At 41.2% G+C, this 23,674-nt stretch overlaps 1 protein-coding gene across 6 annotated transcripts in view; it reads left to right on the top strand.

The window, feature by feature from the left end:
* The window catches only part of P4HA1 (prolyl 4-hydroxylase subunit alpha 1), a 346,224-nt gene that overhangs the window by 33,861 nt on the left and 288,689 nt on the right, over positions 1 to 23,674 (top strand). For all 6 annotated transcript variants that reach the window (XM_085603803.1, XM_085603809.1, XM_085603814.1 and 3 more), the window contains exons 2-4: positions 18,210 to 18,309; positions 19,537 to 19,633; positions 22,631 to 22,782. In XM_085603803.1, coding sequence (XP_085459929.1) covers positions 18,231 to 18,309; positions 19,537 to 19,633; positions 22,631 to 22,782 — 328 coding nt within the window. In that variant the 5' untranslated portion in view covers positions 18,210 to 18,230. The remainder of the gene's footprint in view (positions 1 to 18,209; positions 18,310 to 19,536; positions 19,634 to 22,630; positions 22,783 to 23,674) is intronic.

Genomic DNA, 23,674 nt, shown 5'->3' on the forward strand with positions numbered 1-23,674 from the left:
GCAACACTTCAATTGTTGCATCAAGGGATATAAGCATGTAGTCTGTAGTCCCTTTATAAATGATTTTCACCCAGTACAAATATATGGTTAGTCCCTTCTCCAAATGTTTACTATTGACATTTTCTAAATAAGTTGTTAAACGCAGTTGGCTGCAAACTTTTTTTCACTCTTGTTTGCTACATAAACCTGCCACTGCTCTAAAAACTTCCTTAGGTCTCCTCTTTACCAACCTTGCACGTTCTCCGCATACATCATTTAAAGGTTGAATAGTTTCCAAAATTAACAATTGTAGTTTTATGTCAAATGGCATTAAGATAAAAGTTAGATTTGAGACTGAGTAGGGTCTCTTGGGGGTGCAGTAGCCGAGGAATCGGCCTGCCTGATTAATCTAGGGATCTTTTATGCGTTGTTTCCGATTGTCAATAGATTGAGTGGACATTCAAATATGTTCTGATTCGCCCTCCCCGCTAAAGGCGCTTCCTGCATCCTTGATGCACATATAATGGAGTCAAGTAGCTTTTGGCTTCTGTTATTAGTCTAGCAATTTTTTTATAAGCTTATTTTCTAGAGCCTTTTTATGGGTGTGTTGCTAATAATTTCTAAGTGAAGTGTGTTGTTGGCAGAACTCATAGCTTGGCATGACGGAAGTATTTTTATTTATTTTTATCCGCACTGAATTAACAAGCTGCATCTGTTAACACTTGTGTTCATATACTAACACCAGTGCCTCTTTCACTTGATGTATGCTCATTATGACCAGCACAATTCTTTCTTTGCTGTGTTTTAGATTACTTTAATCTGGAGTATTTCTACGTTTGACAGTGTTTACAGAGTATTGCCCTTTGTGTTAATTTTTCCCTTTTATAACCTGAATAAATCTGTAATTTACAAATGGGTAAAGAGAACACTTAAGATGAGATATTTTAAGGAAACCTGTAGTGATTGGCCCATTCAACGGGTGCCAGGAGATGAAGCCACACATTTTTCTAACTCTTTTCTGTAGCACGACTATGCCACACGTGCACCTTGGTATTACACGTCTCTATTCATCAGGGTGTAACGACGATCTCAACATTCTAAACCAACCTTCATTACATTTTGCTCTAACACTTTTGTCAGTTCTACGGAGTCCATCAGGCGCCACAAGGGTTCTCATTACTAACTCACAAGACACTACATCTCCCTCTCTATTAAATAAAAAATTAAACTGTTAGATATATATATATATATATATATATATATCTATCTATCTATCAAAAAAATCAGTCAATCATTCTCGTAGTTGTCGCTCGAGCAAGGACGCTACTCCACAACGTGTCAGTTTCATCTCGAAACTTGATTTAGGAACCGGCTTTTCATCTGCTGCAATTACTTTTCCCGACGCGTTTCGGAGTCTTTTCTCCTTCTTCATGGGGGTAACTAGCATTCGCAAGATCACCAACTCACTTCCTTTAAACGTAGTTCCCAGCTCCTCCTCTCTGGTGAGTAATTTTGCAATGGTATTCTGGGAGTCGTAGTGTTTGGTGCTAATAATTACCCTTCAGTATGTCCTGCTCAAACTCAGTTCATAAAAACCTTTTTCACAGCCCTCTAGTAAGCAGTTTGCCAAGAATTGGACCGGAGCTCTTTGCCCTGAGGCTCACCGGAGAGCTGTGAAACTTGCAGAACTTTATGTAAATCGGCAGAACCCACCGAAGTGTCTTAATTGTGAGTAAAATGGCTGTTTACTGAGTGCGTCCTCGAAGGTGGGGAAACCCTGTTTTGAATAAATATATATATAGATATTGGTGTGTGTGTGTGTGTGTGTATATATATATACACACAGACATAAATCTTCTTCAACAGTTAGATCTGATGAACAATTAGTCAAATGCCTAATATGAGAAGAGTCTCTGGTAATAGACTTGCCAGGCTGCTGGACAGTCACCATATGTCCCTTGGTTGACACCACGTGAAAAGGTTAAGCATCAAATGGAGCATCAGATTTTCTTCTCTGCATCTGTCGTTCAAACACTCAATCTCCTGTCTTAAAGATTATGTTCTATGCATGTTGTCTTTCGTCAGCATATGCTTTCATCTTTTGTTTAACCAAGTCCTGAGTTGCTTTCACATCTTTCTTTCTCTGATTGGTCCATTGCGGTAACTTGGTGTTCGTTGATCTCCCGAGCATCAATGTTGCACGACTTTCACCTGTAGTCGAGTGGGGTGTTGGAACGATAAGCTCTCCAGGTAGAATTCAACACATTTTTCAAAACGACCTTCTCAAGAGTTGTACCGGTCGTTTTCCGCCAAATAGTCAGTAACGCTTGAGGATCAGTTACCATTGTAAAAGGTTTTCCTTACAGGAATGCATGGAAACGTTCACAACCCATAGCATGGCTAAATGTTCTTTAGGTCTTGCCTGAGCGCTAGCGCATGCGCTAGCTCAGGCAAGACCTTTAGTAAGCGGGTTTTCAAAGTGCTGCCTGGTGGCCTAGTGCTTGCGTTCCCGCGTGCGTGCACGCACGCAGCCGCCCGATCACTAACTCTTTCGTGCTGCTGCACGCGCGCCACACTTGAATGCCCCGCCCCCAGCTCAATAGACTTTACAATCGTGCGAAAGAGCATGTACATTTTTGGGTTACATTTTGACCATCCTATTTCGTGGCTGTGGTGTTTATTTTTGTGTACCGTATTCTCTACTTCAAATGAATGCTGATGCCATAAATAAAGGTAACTTCCTCTCCCCAGCCTTCAGCGTTAGTTATTACTTGAGAGCCACGTCTGAGGGAGCCAGCAGCACTTCCTCCTGTTCCAGAGTCATTGTTTTATTGTTTTACAGTCCGAGGGCGTGTGTGCATTTCACAGTAACCCTCACTCGAGAAACCTTTGCCTTGGCAGCGCCCTTTTCTTCCTCATCCCCACTAGCCCTTGTGTTGTGTGGAGCCTAGTAGGTAAGTCTTCGTGCAACCTCTGATCACCACATTAGTACATATTTATTGCGTGCGCGCACACAGATTTATTGAGCACGACGTTGTAAAGTATAGGTTCTTTAGTGAAAATCTCATCAATACACTAGAAATGTACACATATATATATATATATATATCCCTTTCCTTTTGGGCTTTAGGTTCTTCGTAGTTTTGCTTCTGAGTCTAGTATTGCACAGCAGATCTTTGTACCTTCACGGATCGAACTCTGATTGGATGTGATCTCCGTACAATCAGCTTTCGAGGATAATCTGTTTGTATTAGAGCGTTTCACGCCTTGTTCCCGAGCAGTAAATAAATTGAGGTTATACAATGTAATGGTTCTTCATGTGCCGACTTCGGAAGGATGGAAAACTGAATCGTCGTGCTGGGATTTAAGCGTATGACCTTTACGTCGCTGCAGAGGTCGGTGATGAATGGTCACTCTAAGCTATTTTGAGGTTTACAGATTACTAATACTATAATTTATTTTCAAACACTTCACTTTATACATTTTAAAACTTCACTGACTGTAATGCATTTTACTTTGTGGTTGCGTTAACTTCCAATTGTAATGTTTTTTTAAACGCTTCAGTTTAAAAGTTTTTCACATTTCAATGACAGTAATGCAATAACAAGCAAACTAAATTAATTCATAAGGGACACATAGCGGCAAAGGGTCTCCCTTGCAGCTGTCAGAAGGGATATCTAGGGGTGGATTGCGGCCATTGCAGCCTCTGTAAAGGGACATCTTTTTACACTGAGCACGCTTCTGCTCCAGTATGTTAATCAATACTCCATCTACAGTGTACCTTCCGATCTGTGGGTGTGTGCATAAGTTATGGATAACATGCTGCATGGCTAAACACTTATAAAATCTCAAAGGCAAACACATAGAAAGAAGACATTATCATTTACAATGTAAATAGCTCTAATTTTTCCAAATGCGAGACCTATTGCATTGTAAATGCTTGTGTTTTCTAGACAGGTGGCACATGTAAATACACCAGAAAGCACTGGCCATTAGAGAGAAACACAGCCAGGATCCTAAATCTATTCCAGGGCTTACTTTGCATTGTCGTAAAATAGAGCAGAAAAATTAACTTTTTGAGCAGATGCTTTCCATTATTCCACCTCTTATACAACAATTGGTAGGCCTGTCCACACTGGCATACCATACTGCTCCTGGCACTTGGTAATTCTGCCTGTGATTATCATCTCTCAGATTGGCAGTGAGGGGTGGTGATGCAGGGCTAATTGGCTGGGTCAGTGAAGGAAACATTTACTTGCTTCTTTTTTATATAGTGCACATGCAAATAGTCACTTCTAGGCACTCTCAATTTTGTTGACAGCATTAGAAAATGGCCCACATGGTGCTAATGTGATTTATCCAGGATCAAACATTTTTGTCAAAAAGCAAAACCACGGGTCACAGTGGCACATTTACAAATTCAATGTACACAACTCTCCCAAAAAATAAAGGAAAAGTAATTAGGCATATTCAAAGTAATTCTAAGGGACCATGCTTCGGGAAGGTATTCACAATAGTCTTCAATGTGGCTCATTCTAGCCTGTTCAAGAGAAGTGTAGAGCAGTGAGGTAAGAAACAGAACAAGCATTGGCATAGCCAATAGGTCTCGCTTTTGGGACCTTATAAGTTTTTAGCCATGCAACAGTTGATGTTATTGCACCAAGGATATTGTGCTGCATAACTAAATACGTATAAGGTCCCAAAAGCGAGACCTATTGTCTATGCCAATGCTTGTTTTCTGTTTGTGATTAAGCATGTTCTGTTTGGAACATACTTCTACTTGCATATGACACAATATGCCTTCTAGCATTTGGGTGTTGTTGTGCTGTGCAAGGTTAGCACCTAACCCTACTGGGCTAGCAGCAACAACAACTTCTGTATGAAGCTTCGTATTGAAGTATGCCATTTCAGTAGCAATCTCAATGGTTTGATTTTATCTTTTAAAAGCTTTTCTCTCATTCATGTGACCAATGAAATGAAACCTTCTTTTTCGTCAAGCCTCTCCACAGGGTATGTACAGTGGCAAAATGTTGTATGTATCTGGAACAATAACTGGCCATGCCAAGAAGTGAACACACCATAGAAACCTCTTGTGAGGGATCAGCATTTGACAGCGCTTGTACTTTAGGAGGATCTGGTGTCATACACCCATCAGAAATGATATGGCCAAAGAAAGTTAGCTTGGTCAACTCACACTTGTCTGCATTCAAAGTCAAACCTACTTCAGGAAGTATACGACTTACTTGTGTAAGAGGTAAGAGCTTTATCATGCTCCTTTTGTATACCGCTGAAAACCAATGTCATTGCTGTATTTGAACGCATTTATGACAGGCTGTACGATGCATCTAATGACATCCAGAAACAGTTCTGCAGCTGATGACACACCAAAACCTGTTCTTTTGTATCAAAACAGACCAACATGTGTAGAAGAAGTTGTAATGTTACTGCAATCTTCTTCGAGTTTTAATTGCTGATCGCTTTATTTAGATCGAGGAGAGAGAAGACCTTTGCACCATTTAATTGCACCATTTAATTGCGTTATGTCAGCAATGTGTGGACCTGAATGCGGTTTTCGTTTAATTGTCTTGTTTGCTTGGTGTATTTCAGCGGATATACGTACAGCTCCTACACTGCCCTTGTGCAGCTCGGTCACTGTCCTTTTTAGGCACTGCTACTATGGGAGAAACCCATGGCGTTGAACCGGTCAAACGCTCAATAGTATCATGCTTAAGTAGCTACTCAAGTTCTTTTTCAACACCGCTGTGCAGATGAAAAGCAATTTGTTTGTGTCTCTGAGCAACAAAATGGATGTACTTATTATTATGTAACTTTACTTGCTTTGTTTTAAGCTTTCCCAAACCATGAAATAATCAAGGGAACTGACTTACTATTTCGTGGTGAGCATTCATGTGTGATTCATGGAAATCGATCCCATATCTGCAGCTGTGCTGAAAGTGAGTAGACAGGCACTTGATGCCGTGCCTTGAAGCACATGGCTGGGTGCTTGCACCCCTGTTTTCTTGTGTTTCATTGTTGCTACATATGAACCCAGTTTTTTTCTTTTTCGGGCATCGATGCAGCCTATGTATACGCTTTGGTGGCCAATGTCGTAAATTCCAGTAATGGAGATAATTTATTGTATTTCTTCTCAAGCTTAATGTTTATCGATGCCCACTGTCTGTAAATAAAGGTATTGAACAACCATCTACTTTCAGTGGAATCTTCCAACAATGCTTGAATGACTTTGATGCTTTGGCATGTCGGTCTTTCGTTGACTCACATTTTTTTTCACAAGCGGCCAAACCAACGTGCGCACTCTTTTCTGTGGTAAACATTGATATGGCACAATCATTTTCAGCACTTTCACTTGATACTCGTGGAGAAAAACTGTTTGACGATGATTTAGATGAAGATCTACTTTGTTTATTGTTGATTTGTCTTAACTGATGTCGCCGCTTGGCCTTGTGGGTGTAACGTTCTGGTGGCTATTTTGTCTTTGTCCTATGACGCACTTACTTTTTCCTTCACTTTGCAAACCCTCACAAAATGGTTCTCCTCTTCACAGCCTTAACATATCTGTCCAAGAGCGGGACATTTACCTACATGTGGAAATGAAAGTTCACATCTAAAAAACAACTTATTTTTCGGTGTGGACATCAATTTATGTCCTGCAGTCTTTTTGTTTTGGCTTACTTTTCACACTCATGACATTCTGGGCACCTCCATGTCCGCAGCTTGTCTACCAGAACGCTCTTCAGCTCTGGCAGCAATTAACACTCGCTCCAGACTAAGTTTCTCTCCGCATTCCCATGCTGAAGGAATCTGACAAGCATCTGTCAGTATCTGTCAGATTCATAGCTTCTTCATCATTAATTTAATTGAACTTCCAATGTCTGTGTCGAGTCTCGCCACAAATTCATCACTGGTTTCACCAACTTTCTGGTGTTATTGTTTGAAGATGTATCGTTCGTAATCAAACTTTTTGGCGGTATCGAAAGGTTGATGGCGCTTTCAGGAAAGCGGCAGCGTTGTAGTCTTTTCTAGGAGTGGCTGACATTGAGGATGGAGCTCTCTCCGGCTCACTCGTCTGTTCGTCTTGAACCTATTTATGTGAGCCATTTTGAAGGCCTTGAGATGTGCTGGCCTTTGGATCATCGTTGCTGACTTTTGGAAAGATGACCTAGGTCTTTTCCTCCATTCTCTTAGCTTTCCACAGTTCCGAAGATATGTTCAGTCGCTTCATATTGTGACCAGCTAGGTAAGCGCAGCACCTGGTGCTGAGGTCGTACTGGCTCACTTTACTCAGGTTCTGGTGAGTAAATAACATTTATTCTTTGGTGTCTCTGACGTTCTTTGTCTTCACCACTTTCGAGTTGTAATGTTATCTATTTGTGATTATCAATAGCTGCTCTATGAAAGCTTATTTGTATCTGCTTTTGGCATTACACTTCGGATTATGTATGTCTGTATATTGCGTAGCTGCGTGATACTTTTATGTACTGTCTTAGGCAGCAGGTTGTTGGTCACCAATGTTTAAATTTATTTGCAATACTTTTGTTGTTTTCAACTTCTTAACAGCGGCTGGAGTTGTGCTTTGACTTCACATATGTTAATCGTCATCTCACTACACTTTGCACTAGTGTCGCCCTCCCCCACCCCACCCAGGGTTTGACTCTAGGTATCATGTAGGCAGGAAGTTTGACAGTTGCAGAGTCCGGTCCCCCACCCATGCTCCCAATCCCCCAACCTCTTTACCCATTGCCTTTTTTTTTTTTTGACTTGCCACTTTCAGCCATTGACTTGAGTGAGAGTTTGTCATTCACATCTTGGCTGAGCCCAGAGGACCAAGAGGAGTGTTTATCATCTGATGTTGTTGGCTATTGGGGTGCATCTTTCCCCCTCCAACGCAGTCCTTTAATTAAATTGTATGAGGGATTACTTTACAACTTCAAGCCTTTCTGCCTGCTCTTGCTAGCTCCTTCCTGCACCTTCCTCTTTTCTGGCTGTATTGTGTTGTACTTAGGGTTTTGGCATTGCGTGCGTGTAAGTATGTACCTTTAATATAGAATGTGGCATCTAGAGTGATGCTGTTTTGTGAAAGAGGTGGATTCTTCCCGAGTGAGTTGTCTGCTGGCTGGAGAGGGACCACCAACTGCAGTGTATCTTGTGCGCGTAATAAATACTTATATTAATCATCACCGTCTACGAGCTTTATTAACCACAAGATTGGCGAGGATTTTCTAGCTGCGCACATTAAGGACCACTGTGTTACTATTGGTGAGGAAGAACCCTGAAGCGGCACGAAAGCATTAAGGATTGAAGACTGTACTCGTGCATAGAGGAGGTAATAGCGATTACCGAAGCAGTCGGCGTGCTAGCAGAGTTTATGGGAGACGTTTATAAAGAAAAAGGGACAGAAATTTAAGACTTGCGGTTGGGGATTCACGTGCACAGAGGGTGCTGCAGCGTGAGCGAGGAACTCAAAGCTGGTCCGTGCACCCTGACGTGATCCAAGCAAGGGAGATCAGCTGCTGAAAGCACTGTGCAATGGAGTCTGTGCATGTTGCCATACAAGGTCCATCGCCCTATGGAGGATACGTGAGCCAACGTCTGGCAGCCATTTAAATTAAATTTGATGATCTACATTCACGTCCATTGAAGGTGCTGTATTTGACATTCTCCTGCTGAAAAAAACAACACTGAAGTAACAGGATATATACTGGAAGCAGCAATTTTGCACTTGGAAGACGATGAGTAGAGTGTACTTTGGTAATGGGCACACCTGGACACGCTTACTGAACTGGAAGGTAATCACTAGAGGGAGCATACAAAAGTCAAAGAAGGATTTGTCATAGTACTTCTAAGTTTTGTGAGTTGGTGAAACTGTGATAGGCACACCTTGGACTTAAGTGCCTACGCATATCGCATATAAACAACGGTGATAGGCACACTAGGTGTCAGAAGCAGCCATTATTCCACCTCTAAGCGTTACAACAAACAAATGATGGACGGAATGCTGACAATGCAGACATTCTCCCCCAGTCAAGAGATCTGGGTTAAATCCATCGTTCTTTTGTCCACTACACCACCCCAGTTTAGACATGGCCATATGCAAATCAGTCTTGACCCTGTGCCTCATGGGAACAGTCCAGCCCGAACTGCCAAGCCATGTCTTCCCTGGACCGGAATCAAGCATCCTAGGACTGGTTTCTGGCTATCAGCCGTCATCAGCCAGGATAGCTTGACTCCAGTGGCGTAGTGAGCACGGGTCCCACGTCTGGGAATACCCATCCCACTTAGGGCGAAAAGCGTTACAACAAACAAATGATGGACGGAATTCTGACAATGCATACATTCTCCCCCAGTCAAGAGATCTGGGTTAAATCCATCGTTCACTACGCCACTGGAGTCAAGCTATCCTGGCTGATGACGGCTGATAGCCAGAAACCGGTCCTAGGATGCTTGATTCCGGTCCAGGGAAGACATGGCTTGGCAGTTCGGGCTGGACTGTTCCCATGAGGCACAGGGTCAAGACTGATTTGCATATGGCCATGTCTAAACTGGGGTGGTGTAGTGGGCAAAAGAACGATGGATTTAACCCAGATCTTTTGACTGGGGGAGAATGTATGCATTGTCAGCATTCCGTCCATCATTTGTTTGTTGTAATATTATTCCACCTCTGGCATTCCTACAACAACCCCGGAGTGCCATCAATTGAATGGGATGAATGGGTAGAGATATTTGAAAATTATCCAAAGGCTTTGGATGGTAGTTTTCAGTGTAGCAAGGAAAAAAGTATTTTTACTAAGCCCAATAGTAAAAGAAGGCCAACATGTGTTCAAGTACTTGCCATTGGCTATTGATAGTGGGGGATGAACTTTAGCCTATGTCGAAGCCAAAGCGAGGTTAAGAGAACTTTTTGCGAGAGAGGTTAGCATAGTAATGTGCAGACATCGCTTTTATATGCAACCACAGAGTATTGATGGGACAATTGAACAGTTTGTGGCCAGGTTATGAGAGTCTATGAAATGTCAATTTTAGATCAATGAGAGATGAGATGATCGGGGATCAATTGATGGTCCAGTGATGAAATTAAAAAACATACTGGAGAAGCTCTGGCCGGCAAAAAATCCCAATTATGCAATGCCATTGAGATAGCTAAGGTGGTAGAACAGTCGGATTTGTGCATGAGAGAGATGGAAAAAACCACCACAGGTGTATAGTGTATCCAGCAGGAAGAGATAGGGGTACTTGGCACTGAGAAAGGAAGTGTTAATCTAGGGGAAAGAAAAGTGCTAAATAAGTATATTGGTAGCACTTTGAGGTCGACCAAAGTCTCCAAACATGTTGAAAGGATGTGTACTAGGTGTGGGATCAGTTTTCACACAGCAGACTCAAATAATTGTTATGCAGTAGTTAGGGAGTGTAGACAATGTGGGCACAAAGGCCATTTTGCTATAATGTGTAAAGTGAACAGCAAATTCAAGGTGGCAGTTGTGGAGGAAGTTGTAGAGGGTACTGAGAAAATAACTGATATGATTTTATATATAGATGAGCAAGATATAGCGGAAAGGAGGGCTAGGCCCTGTGCATCATTTTTAATACAAGCAGAAAGTGTTCACTTGATGGTGGATTCTGGATCGTTCTACACAATTATACCTAAAGATATATATGAGACATTGGCCAAATGTATCTTTACTCCCAAAAGAGATCAACCCTGATGGGTATCAAGGGGAGAAGATAGAAATAATAGGCTATTTATCAACTGAGATACGTTTTCAAGAAAGAAGTGTGGAGGGTAAGGTGTATGGGGCACGTAGTGGACCGCCAATTTTGGGGTGGCTATATCAATATGATCTGCATATAGTCATTAATCCAAGAGCACCTAATCAGGCCATGGTAGTGGATGAAGTTACTGTGGAAAACATAGTGGACGGGGTGTGTAGGATGTTTTCAGAAAACATAGGTGAACTCAAGGGTTATATGCATAAAATATTGGTGAGGCCGAATGCTGTGCCTATGCAACATAAAGTGCAGAAGGTTTATATTGTTGCAATGCATGAAGTGAAACGGATGTTGGAGGTGATGATTGAACAGGGGATAATAGAACCAATATAAACATCTAGCTGGAGTTCTCCAGTTATCACAGGCAAATCTGTTGGTAGTTTTAGGTTCTATGTGGACCTGCGCACCTTAATCCAAAATATAATTGTGGATATTTATCCACTTCTGAACATCAATTCAAGTTGGTGCTATCGGTATAAGGAGGAAGGTTTATTTTCAGAGCTAGATTTGCACAGTGCATACCATCAAATTAAGCTGCACGCTGATTACATGGCCATCACAGCATTTATCACAACTTAGGGTGTGTTCCAATTCACAAGGATGCCGTTTGGCCTTGTGTCAGTGGTCAGTGTATTTCAAAGGATGATGGGTAGAATTTTGTAAATGACGGAAAATGTGGTTTATTATCAGGTCGATGTGTTGGTGTTTGGGGATACAAAGAAGGAAAATAATATGATTTTGAAAGAAGTATAGGATCAATTGGCTGATGCAGGTTTGGCACTCGAAAGAGAAAAATTAAAATTCTGGGTGGAAGAAGTAGGGTATCTGGGCTATACATCCCCAGCGGCGGGTGTCGAGCCCTAGAGGGATCTCTTGGAGGCTAGAGGGAAGGCACCCACAATAATGGATAAAGACCAGTTAAGAGCCTTTCTTGGACTCAACGAGTACTATTCGAAGTTCGTTAGAAATTTTGCAGGAAAAAACAGAACAAATCAAGAAGCTATTAAGAAAAGAGTGTAGTTATGTGTGGACTGATGATCATCAAGAAGCTTTTGAGACTATAAAAAATTAAATATGTGCTGCGAATGTATTTACTCCGTTTGACAGAAAATTGACATCCATTTCAACAGTGGATGCCATTGCGGTTGAAGTTGGGGCTGTGTTAGCTCAAGTCCATAAGACCGGTGAGAGGACGGTAGCTTTTGCCTTCCGTTCTTAACTGAATCAGAAAGGAATTATTCAGTTATAGAGTGGGAGGCTTTGGCTGCTGCTTGGGAAGTAGAGTACTTCAGGATGTATTTGTGGGGGTTTCTTTTGTGTTACGTACGGACCATAAGCCACTGATGAAGATTCTGTCCCCAGGAGGAGCAAGAAAGGGATCTGGGAGGCTGGCCAGGGGGTCAGCTCGCTTTCAAGAGTATCAGTACACAATTGTATACATTGCAGGTTTGAGAAATGGACAGGTGGATGGGTTGTCCAGATTACTGTTACCGTGGCGAGAGGTTGACATGTTGAGGGTGGAAACCTATGACTAGGAGGGTGCAGTTGCAAGTGTGGATGTTGTAAATCTGCAGGCTGTGCAACTGCGGACTTTTTATCTTATGTTGTCATCGTGTTTTTTGGGTTATTGGTTTATATGCAAAATATATTTCCTTGAGGCCATCTGTTGTCTGCGAGGGGGAACTGCAGCCTTTCATTGCCTTGTGAAGCCGCATCAGAGATGTCTTTAATAATATCCTCACCAGTGTCCTCAGGGCGTGGGTGGGTTGTACGACAGAAGCATGCACGGCTAAACACGTGCCTCTACAACGCTGCCCCAACAATGAATGGGTCTCAACAATGCATTCCTTTACCATGTATGCCTTTAACACACCCTTTTGTGGTAAAGGGATATGCGTGGTTAAGATCACATCCCTTCCCCTCGCACTAAATTTCTCCCCCACGTCCTAAAAATGTCCCCGACCCAGCCCCCAGACCTAAAACTGCCCCATCCTTAAACTGTCCCATCCCGCCCTAAAAACTGACCTCCCACGTTAACAAACTACTCGAGTCCCCCGCTCTAAGCCCTAAAAACTGAACCCACTCCTAAAAACTACCCCCACCCCCAAACTCGGCCCAGCCCCACTTACCAGACCGCGGTTCAGAGCTTCCTGTCCCGATCCTCCCACTTCCCGATCCTCCCACTTCCCGATCCTCCCACTTCCCGATCCTCCCACTTCCCGATCCTCCCACTTCCCGATCCATCCTCTTCCTGTGCCCGCCCATCCAAGCATCTAGACCATGCACTGCCTTAACTGCACATATGTGTGATTAAGGCAAGCGTGGTCCCGGATGCGGGGGAATTGGCACGCGTGGCTTAGCCCGTGTTGTAAAGGCAGTTTCCCCCATGGGTGAGAAAGTAGTGTTTTTGTGAGGTGTTTATGGTTTTGTAGTAAATGTGGTAGTAGATTTTCAGTGTTTTTTTTTTTTTTTTTTTTAGTTATGAATCTTAATTTTATCATCGCTAGAGCTGAAGTAACTTTTTTTTTTTTTTTTTTTTAAACCAGCACTGGCAAAGCCTAATTGGTCTTGCCTCTGGGAGATCTCTTGGCTTTGCCACTGTTTTTTGACTGAAAGTAAATATAAAACACTTTGACAAAGCCAGCGTTCACTTCGTTATTGTGGTGTGTTTTTTTTTTTTTGTTTTTTTGTGTGTGTTTTTTTTAGTTAGCAGCTATGCTGCACTGAAACTAGCGCTGCTATATAATCTATACTATAACGTCCCTGTAGATGTATAGCCTGCGGGCCTCAAGTGTACTCTTGACCTTTTGCATGCAACCCCCTGTTCAAAATGGGAAATCATTTGTTTACAAGTTGATTGACACGGAAGAAGGCAAGCAAATAGGGTGTCATGGACAAATAACTTTTGGGCCACCTTCATTTTTAAAGACATTCTACAACAAACATGTAAAATAAGATGGTCTTTAAAAAAATTCTATTATATATTTACAAAAATTTATTTTATTCACATACAGAACTGTTTTATCTTAGTAGTAGTAGTACATCAGACCAAATCAGTGCAAGCTTTTTTTTTTTTGGGGGGGGGGGGAATAATTTTCAAACGTTTATTATGAAACGTTCATGCTTCCACCCACCCTGACAATGCCAATAGTTAACTAAGAGGCAAGTCCGCTATCTGCACCCTGTAGATCGCCTGGGTTGCTATTCTACATGGACAAGATTTTAATAAAATCAAATGTTGAAGTTTTTGACAGTGCACATCCTGAAGGCATGTATTTAAAGATCGTATTATATGTAATATTAAAGAACAAGCATTGGCAAAGCCAATAGGTTTCACCTTTTCAATATCTGTTTTTGTCTATTTTTTGTACATGGTGTATATGACTATAATAAAGACATGAAGTAACAAAGAGCTGCCAACTTGGGGGACCGGCTTCGTGTCTCGCGTCGGTTCAAAATCTTATGATCCTGGCCTAATCATGTAATCTACCCAGTGCCATAAAAAAGTGTCTTTGTGCAATATAACTTGTGCTTTTATAAAGCGCTGAAATACTTTGTAGAACTTTTAAGTGCTTTTGTATAAAATCTGCCTGTACTGTGAAAATAGGTGATATGTACTTTTTAAGTGTGCCAGTGTCCTAGGTGAGGAGAAGAGGAAGCCTGTGAGGGAGGAAGGCCGTGAGGGGAGAGGGGTAGGGTCCAGAAGCATTGCGGTGGAGAAGGCAGTGTTCGCACTGTGCTACAGGGAGCACTGTACGGCAGACAGCTGCTAGGGAGCAGAGAGGTATCGTCCTAGCTGGTTCATAGTTTGGGGGGGGAGGGGTACTAGTAGAATATAGCAATAATCTGTATTCAGTGGTTTTCCCAGATCTTTTGGCCCCTTTGCCACCGCACTGCTGCACCATTCAAATCATTATCCCCAGTGCCTGCGAGGTAACTGCACTTGTGACTGCTTGTTTAGTTGGAAAATATAGCAATAATAAGTGCTCATCAGGCTTCCCAAACATTTTGGCCCCTGTAATTTGTGTCCCGAAAAAGGCACAGTTGCAGACTGAATTCATAATTATTGTGTAGCTAAACATAAATACAAAAGCTTTCATAAAAAGTACTTTTAAACTTCAACACCTCTCCAAAACGAGTTGTCACATGTGTCATAAATAAAACCGTTGCTTTACACATCAAAGTGAAAACCAAGCATTGTTAAATTGTGTCATAATGTGACTGGCTCTTTCCTGTGTAAAGGTCTAATACTGTGCTTGACAGTTAATTGGCCATAAACTGTAAATTGCCAAAGATCACCATATCTGAGGCTGAAGCTTACACTGAAATGCGGTTTTGTACTTAGTTCCTAAAAAGCAGTTTCCCAAATTAAATGGACTGGCCAAAGAAGAGGATTTTTTTTCTTTAAAGTGTTAAATATGAAAAAGTCTTTGCAAAAATATATTTCATTCACATTCAGAACTATTTCATCTTAGTAGTGCTAGTACATCAGACTAAATCAGTGTGGTCTGCATGCTCCCTCCTAAACTTTGCATGTGGCTCCCCATTGAAAACGGGCAAGCATTTATTTACAGGTTAATTAATGTGAAAGAAAGCAAGTAACAAGTGTGACTTGCAAGTTTTTTTCTTGTATGTAATAGTTTTCAAACATGATTTTAGAAAAGTTCATGCTTCCACCCACCCCGACAATGTCAATCGTGAACTTCATGCCCCACGAATGAAAGGCAAAGGTTTTGTGCAGCTGAAGAACATATCCCTTTTGAGAAGGCTGTCTAAAATAAAATTTAAAAAAGACACAAGCAGGCTCTGTGGAGAAAGTATGCTGCATTTCTTTTTCCTGTAAACGCTCTCACTTTGAAGTCAGCCGAAAGCAATGCAAAAACCACGCTCCCGCAAAGAGACAGCTTGACATTTGATAGTGTACAGCAAATGTAATGAGCTTAGAACAAGATTTAAGGGTCTGTTTATTACAGAAAACAAGTTTTTGTAGGAAAACCTTAAATACTGCTTTGGCATGGGGAGATATGAACTCGAGCTTGGGAGCCTAAAGCAAATAAAGCCAGCAAATGGAAATGAAGAAAACATGAGTTACAAACCACAAAGCCAATGGCAGGCAATGGGCATAATGCATTACCATGTCAACTTTCTGAAACTCCCCAAGATGTCTTTCGCATACCACACAGCTGTGCTATCAGGTAGGCTGCGACCTAAAATGGACATTTGTTTTTTGATTTTGATAGAGAACCATTTATTGGGGGTTTTCCCAGTAGGTATTTCAACACATGATGGGATTTAAGCCAGTTTGGGACCATGAGACCCACTTGCTGTTCCATTTTTCTAGCCACTGTTTTGGCATGGATTCTTCTATGTATGTTTACATCATGAAAACATTGTGTTCAGAACATAATTGAGATCACCATGTATGTGTGCCACTGTCTATATACAAGTGCACTAATCGTGCTACACGGAGCCTTACAACTAACTGCAAATTTAATTAACACATTAATTCTTTACCCTCTATAAACAAACGTGCCTACTGATGTTATCAATGCTTTTGTTAAATTAGGAGATTTTTTACTATTTTTCATTGCCTCAGTTTCTTAAACTAAAATTGGCACAACCGTTGAGATCCTTTTTTAGAGTTTATTTTGAACAATATCTCGAACACCAGATTTCACTGAAGAGAATTATAATTTACATCCAAGAACTGAGAATAAAAAAAATGTTGATTTTTGATAACTTTTATTCCTAAACGATACTTGATTTGTTGCATGTATATTGCTTTGATCTGGGCAAATGACAATTAAATGACTACTGATTTCTGACATTTACCTTGTATCATTCATATGAAAACTTAGACATAGGAATAATGTAAATATATTGAATAGGTTTATATTATCAGAAGGCTAAGAAGTATTATTTCTGTCTTAATAGCAGAATTCCAAAATAACATGAACTGCTGTCATAGGTGTCCTGTTTTGTGCACAGTATAACAAGAATCTAGAGTGTGGAAACACGGTTCTTAAACGAAGATGCAAAATCATGTAAGATGACTGTGTAGTTGGTCGTCCACCGTTACGTTCACGTGAAACCTGTGTTTAGGTTTTCCTCTTTTTGATATCTCGAGAGCATGATTCTGAAGTCTTCTGTTTCTTCAGGTGACTGGAGACATGCTATGGCTACAACAGACTATGCTATGACTAAGCTTAATAATATTAAGACACACACTAATGATGGACTGCATGAAGAACAAATCAAACATTCACCCCCAGTCAAGAAATCTGGGTTAAATCCATCGTTCTTTTGCTCACCGTGCCGCCCCAGTTCAGACCCAGCCATATGCAGATCAGTCTTGACTCTGCTCCTCATGAAAGCAGTCCAGTCCGAACTGCCAAGCCAGGTCATCCCTGGACCAGAAACGAGTATCCTGGGACTGGTTTAGGAATATCACCCCTCATCAGCCAGGCTAGCTTGAATCCAGTGGCACAGTGAGCCCGAGACTCGCATCGGTGTGCACCTGGCACATTTAGGGCGAGAAAGCAAAAGACACAGAAGCTAGTCTGGCTGAAATGGAGTGATACCCCGAAACCGGTCCCAGGATGCTTGTTTTCCTGTCCAGGGAGGACCAGGCCGGGCAGTTTGGGCTGGACTGTTCTCATGGGGAGCAGGGTCAAAGCTGATTTGCATTAGTCTGGGTCTAAACTGAAATGATGTGGCGAGCAAAATAACGATGGATTAAACACAGATCTGTGACTGGGGGTGAATGTTTCACAGTGTTCAGCATTCCATCCATCTTTGTTCTAGGAAGCTAAATAAGCAGTTGCACAGAGCCAATTTTGTTTTATTTAGTCTATTTTCCAAACATTGGATATCCATTAAGGAAAAGTACACTTGCAACTATTTCACGTTAAGGCTTTTTGATCGTTACATGCATCACTTGTTTAGAGTGGGTTATTAGCACTTGTCAGTTGACATGTAGTTCTTTACATTGGTTAGAAAATTCATAAGCAACTTTAACTAGGCCTTAACAAAAGTATGGTATCCCAAACGTGAACAAAAGTAATTGTGTCTGTTCTTTTCAGTATAGTTGGCTCCTGTTCCGCCTTTCAGTGTCAGTCTGTGTTAGTCTGTTCTGATCTGCCCAAGTGTTTTTCAGTCATCCTGCTCTTTCCAGAGAAGGGATCAAGGAACAAGCCGATAGTATTTTTCCTAAGATATTTCTGCTTAGTGACAAATGGTGCAGTTTGGATTACAGATTGGTCTTCAGGCTGTGCAGTCAGTAATTTCGACCATTAGAATCTTTAGAGATCTCATTTAACTGTGTGTAATTTTTGTCACAATTGTACTAGAAACCTCTAAAATGTGATTGTAAAACTATCATAAATAGTGTGTAAAACATGTTTCATAAGGCATTGAATAAAAGAACATTTCTGATTTATTTTTAGGTGTTCCACATTAATAAAGCAATGGAAGTCCTTAAGGGAGTTTTGTTGTTGGGCCTGTTGTCTTACTCCTGTGCCCATGCTGACTTCTTCACATCCATTGGTAAGAGCTGCTTTTCTCTTTTAGCGAAATGTGTGTACATAAAAAATAAAATATATGTGTATCAAAGAACTCTGGGTAGTTCCCATATTTACGTGGAGAGAAGCTCCTGCATAGATCACCAAACAACACCAGCGACACTCTGAATTTGCTCACCTCAAATGTCTGTTTTTTTCTTGCAAAGTTTTTGAGCATAGGATTAGCACCGTGCCATCCATGCCGAGCTGCAAAATGGCAAAAGCCTTTTACCATCCAGGCACAATATTACAGCTTTGGATTTGTAAAATGCCATCCAAGCCAACCTGGAATGAACAAAAGCAACCCCTGACATGTGTTTCACTATTATTATAGCTCTTCAGAGATGTTTAGCTTTGTCCAGACACAAGGGAGTCAGGGGTTTCTTTTGTTAATTCTAGGTTGCCGTGAATGGTATTTCACCAATCCAAAGCTTTTTTTAGGTAAGCACATTCATAGTGTCGCTGGTGTTTAAGGTGCTCTATACAGGAGGTGCTGTCCACCTACACCTTTGAACTACCCAGAGTTTTCTGCTTCTTTTTTGCATCATTTATTTGGCACTCTAGGCCTGAAATGGTATTGTTTTGACATATAGTCTATCCTATCTTTATTTCTATGTTTCTATACGGGATACAAACTTTCTTATGGGTGCATCATGTCTCCGAGGTTTAGCTTATCTGCTCTATCCCTGTATGTCTCTTCCGGTTTATAAAATGTATTTTTCAGAACAACTGATAGGGATTTAGCATTTATTTCCTTTAGGTACTGCACTATATTAAGTAAACGGCTTGTTTGACTTTTGGACTTCATTTTCTCTTAGCTGCTTCGATTTAGGTTAATTTCAGTACTACCAAGCTTGTCTTGCCAGCTAGTAAATAGTTATATTTAAGTCCAAGTCTTATTCTATAGATAATTTTATTCAGCACCTTTTGCAGCTCAAAGTACTGCTTTTGAGGTGAAAAGTTGGGATTGGAGAAAGGGTGAGGCTTAACACTTACATGATTTTATTTTTCTTATGTTATTCTATTTCTAAGTTAGTGAAGTTGGTAGAGTAAGAGGTATCGGTATAAATTCTATATCTGGTGTACATGCCTTCCTGTACCTCATGAGCATCCAGTCATAGGTGTGAGAAGCTGTGTTTGAAGATGTGTTCATTTTGTGAAACCTCTTACCATGTGCTAATGCAAGCTCACATTTTTGGCTTTGTTCTTTTAGGTCACATGACAGACTTACTCAACACAGAGAAGGACCTTGTGACTTCACTGAAAGATTATATCCAAGCAGAGGAAACCAAGCTAGATCAAATTAAAGTGTGAGTTGCAAAATACACTACATTTATCTACTCTGCCTATTGGCCTCCGTACTCTTACCACCCAACTTCTTGTCCCTTCCATATATCATGGATCCTTTCTTTTTATTTAGTATTTTGGTTATCTCTGCCAGTTTTGTTGGAAAGGTATTTGGTTTCCCTCACTGCATTTTTTCCATGTCTATTTTTGTATGTCTCTCCAGTTTTTTAAATGTTGAATGAAATTGTTGTTAATTTTGAATCTATTCTTGTTGACACAATATCTTCCCTTGTCTGTCGTCACAAACTTACACCTATACCTACCAAAGTCTTTGAATTTATCTTCGTTTTTGCACCTGTCTTTCATGTTGGTGCCTTTGCAGGCTTAATTACCTTTTATTACCTTTTCTACTTTTGTTTACAAAATGGCACACTCTTCAACCACTGCTTGGATTTCATGCCTCTGAAACGCCGACTTTGTTTCCCTATGTAAAAAGAGAAAATGTTGGACGGAATGCTGAACAATGTCCAACACTCACCCCCAGTACAGAGATCTGGGTCTAAATGCATCCTTTTTTTTTTTTTTGGTTCACCACGCCATTCCAGTTTGGACTCAGCCATATGCAAATCGGGGTGGACCCTGATCCCCCATAGGGACAGTCCAGCCCCAACTTCCAGGCCAGGTCCTCCCTAATCAGCCAGGATCGCTCGACTCCAGTGGCATGGCAAGCAAGATACCTACGTCTGGGCATACCCGTCTCACTTAGGGCAACAAAAGAACAAATGATGGACGGAATACTGAACAATGTCAAACACTTGCCCCTAGTACAGAGAAGTGGTCCCAAATCCATTGTTTTGCTCACCATGCCATTCAAGTTTGGACCAAACCCTATGCAAATCAGTCTTGACTGCTCCCCATGGGAAGTCGAGCCCAAACTGGCTGGCCAGGTATTCCCTGGACCGGTTACAAGCATCCTAAGACGGGTTACAGGAAGGGTATGCCCAGACGTGGGTCCTGTGCTTGCTAGGCCACTGGATTCAAGCTAGCTTGGTTGATGAGGGGTGATACCCTGAAACCAGTCCCATGATGCTTGTTTTCCTGTCCAGGTAGGGTCTGACCTGGCAATTTGGTTGGACTGTTCCCATCTGGAGCAGGCTCAAGACTGATTTGCATATGTCTAAATCCAAACTGGGGTGGGATGGCATGTAAAAAAAGATAGATTGAACCAAGATCTGTGACTGGGCGTGAATATTTGACAATATTCAGCATTCCATCCATCATCTATTGCCATCATATGCTATAACGTTTTTACCCTAATCTTTTTCAACAATTCTGAAGTATTTTTGCAATTTGTTTCATTATTGCTGAAAAAACTGTTCAACTTTACAGATGTTATTTGTAGTGGTCAACCTTGAGCGCATTTTACCCACGTGTAAAAAAGGACTTTTGTTGTTTCAGGAGTTAGCTCTACATTTCATCTCCCTGACAGCTAGCCATAATATTCCATCATAGTCTAATTGGCACATGCCAGAAGTTATTTTAATAACACCACAGTGGCTTTCAAGATTTCCATGAGTCCTGGTGCATTAAATCTTTAGCAAGCCACCAGTGGTCTGCTGTACTGTACCTGGTGGTGGGTGCCTCTGACCAAAAAGGTAAAAATCTGCAGCGCTATGGAAAAAAAATAACCTCTGAGCGGGCCAAGGCTTGGGTGGTGGGGATGTTTTGGGGGCAGAACAGCACATTTATCATTTGAGGATCTCCCTCCCCATGCCACTAAGAGGCCAGGGCTTCCCATCCCCTGGGGCTAAATTATAGTAATATGGGGACGGGGATGCGCAGCCCCTCACCAAGCCTTCATAGGTCCGATGGACCCCAGCCCCTGAGGCCAGGTCACATACTGTGTCCCAATGAGCCCACCCCAGGACAAAGTTTCCTTGCCCGCAGGAGCGCTGGCAGGGAAACGTATGTCTCTGGAGCCCTTATTGGCTTGGGGCAGGCGGCTGCAACAATGGATGAGGGATGTCTGCTTGCAGGGGTTTGTCTTTATGTATGGTAATAAAATCGTACTTTACGGGAAAATAAAACCTAGAATGTCACTGGAAAAACCAAAGGTTAAAGTAGCGTTAGAGTTGGGTGAAAGTTCAGTGACAACAAAACATTTTGAACATACAAAACCACTGACATTCACTGGTTCTAGTTATCTTAAGTAACAATAACTCGTGTCTTAAGGTCCTAAGGTAACAGCATCTCTTGCCCTTACCAAGTACAATTTTCTCATCCATAATTTAATTTAATTGCAAACGTTTTACAGTGATACCAATAATGTCACAGTAAGTCATAAGTGATCTAATATGTAGGTTAATTAGCAGTGCTCGGTGAGGGCACAATTTTTTTCTTCTGTCAATACATATAGCTAAATAAATGCCCGAAGATTAATACCAAATAATAAAGAATTATTGTCCCCGGGAATTGTACAAATTGAATGTGGTAGCATCTTAAAAGAGCTTGTATAATATCACGAGTGGTCCATTTCAGTACAATAAGTGGCTTGTAATCGGTATGAATAATTTATGTAGACCTATTCTTGCCGGGGCATTAATTCACTGGCATTCTATATCAAAGTATGTCTATATATTCAACATCAATTTACTTTAAGCATAGTTTGTGTTGTGCTTCGCATCAAAGAGATCCATATTAGATATCCATTAGTACCAATCACCTGGAAGGTGCCGTATAAAACCCATGCAACACTGATTAGCTCCTTAGATTCCAAGAACTTGTTCTGCATTTCTCTGCGGGGGCTTTAGAATATAGGAGTGTACCTGTGCAGAACTCTGTCCTATTGCTAGTGGATTTAGCATGAATTGAAAGTTTCACCGCCTTTCTGGTCAATTTCAGTGCACTTATGTTCGCCATTTAAATGGAGTAACAGAACTGAATTTTCTGTTGTATGACATTTTCGTACTCAAAAAATATTAATGATATGTATTTAACATTTTTTGTTGTTGTTGTTGTAGATGGGCTGAAAAACTAGACAAACTTACAAATACCGCTGTAAAAGACCCAGAGGAATTTTTGGGCCATCCGGTGAATGCTTTCAAACTGATGAAGCGGCTCAACACAGAGTGGGGTCAGCTAGAAAGCTTGGTTTTGAAGGACATGTCAGATGGTAAGTTTTAAAATGGGCGTAAAGATATGCCTCTGCCTTATTTTCATTAGAATTTTGCCTAATGGGGGTTAATCCTTTAGTTTTATGTAATTAGTTGCTAGTTCCATTTTCTGTGTTTTTAATTCCTTATGGGTCTTTATCTCATTTCAGTTGGAGACTAAGGTGTGTGTGGTAGAATTTGTGACCCCCAACTGTAAAAGTGCACTCTGCATCTATAAATATATGGGCGATTATGCACATTTCCACCACAAACTGTACAATCTCCTCATTGTAAATATCAGTCGTTCCTCAGTTCGCCTTGTTTGTAGGAGTATTGTGCAAGGTTTAGATGGGCTTGTGCTGTGCTGTGCGGTTTTAGATGTACACATTTATTTGGGTTTAAGATTTTACTGATCTACAAAGGGTTTCCAAAACACGATTGTTAATTTTTATAGTTATTGTGGCAGAACTTGAAGTTGGTTATATTTGTAAAAATATTATTTTAAAATTGGTTGATAATGATGTGGTAGGGTGCCTTTGGTTTGTTATCTTATGCAGTGGTGATCAATCGAGGCCTGCTATCCCTGTAAACTCTCTTTATGTACCAGATGGCTTTGTCAGTCATTCACATGTGCAATGACAAGTTGAATATGCTTGCTCCTCTACCCTTGACCTTCTTCTTCAAGCGTTGTCTTTTATGCTGCTCTCATACAAGATCTTTAGGAGATGTAACACCAAGGGGTTTGTACCTAGACTGCAAGAGAAGTTTCAAGGTGTCATTCATCTGTGGCATTTTATTATTGAATCATGCTAATGTGGTATCCTTTGTTTTTATTGGTGCATGCACTCCAATAGATGGCACTTTGGCGGCTAACTGATACCATTTTCACTATGGTATAGTGGCAGTTATCTC

This window comes from Triturus cristatus, chromosome 1_2 (genome assembly GCF_964204655.1).
Source record: "Triturus cristatus chromosome 1_2, aTriCri1.1, whole genome shotgun sequence".
In the NCBI taxonomy this organism is placed as follows: Eukaryota; Metazoa; Chordata; class Amphibia; order Caudata; family Salamandridae; genus Triturus; species Triturus cristatus.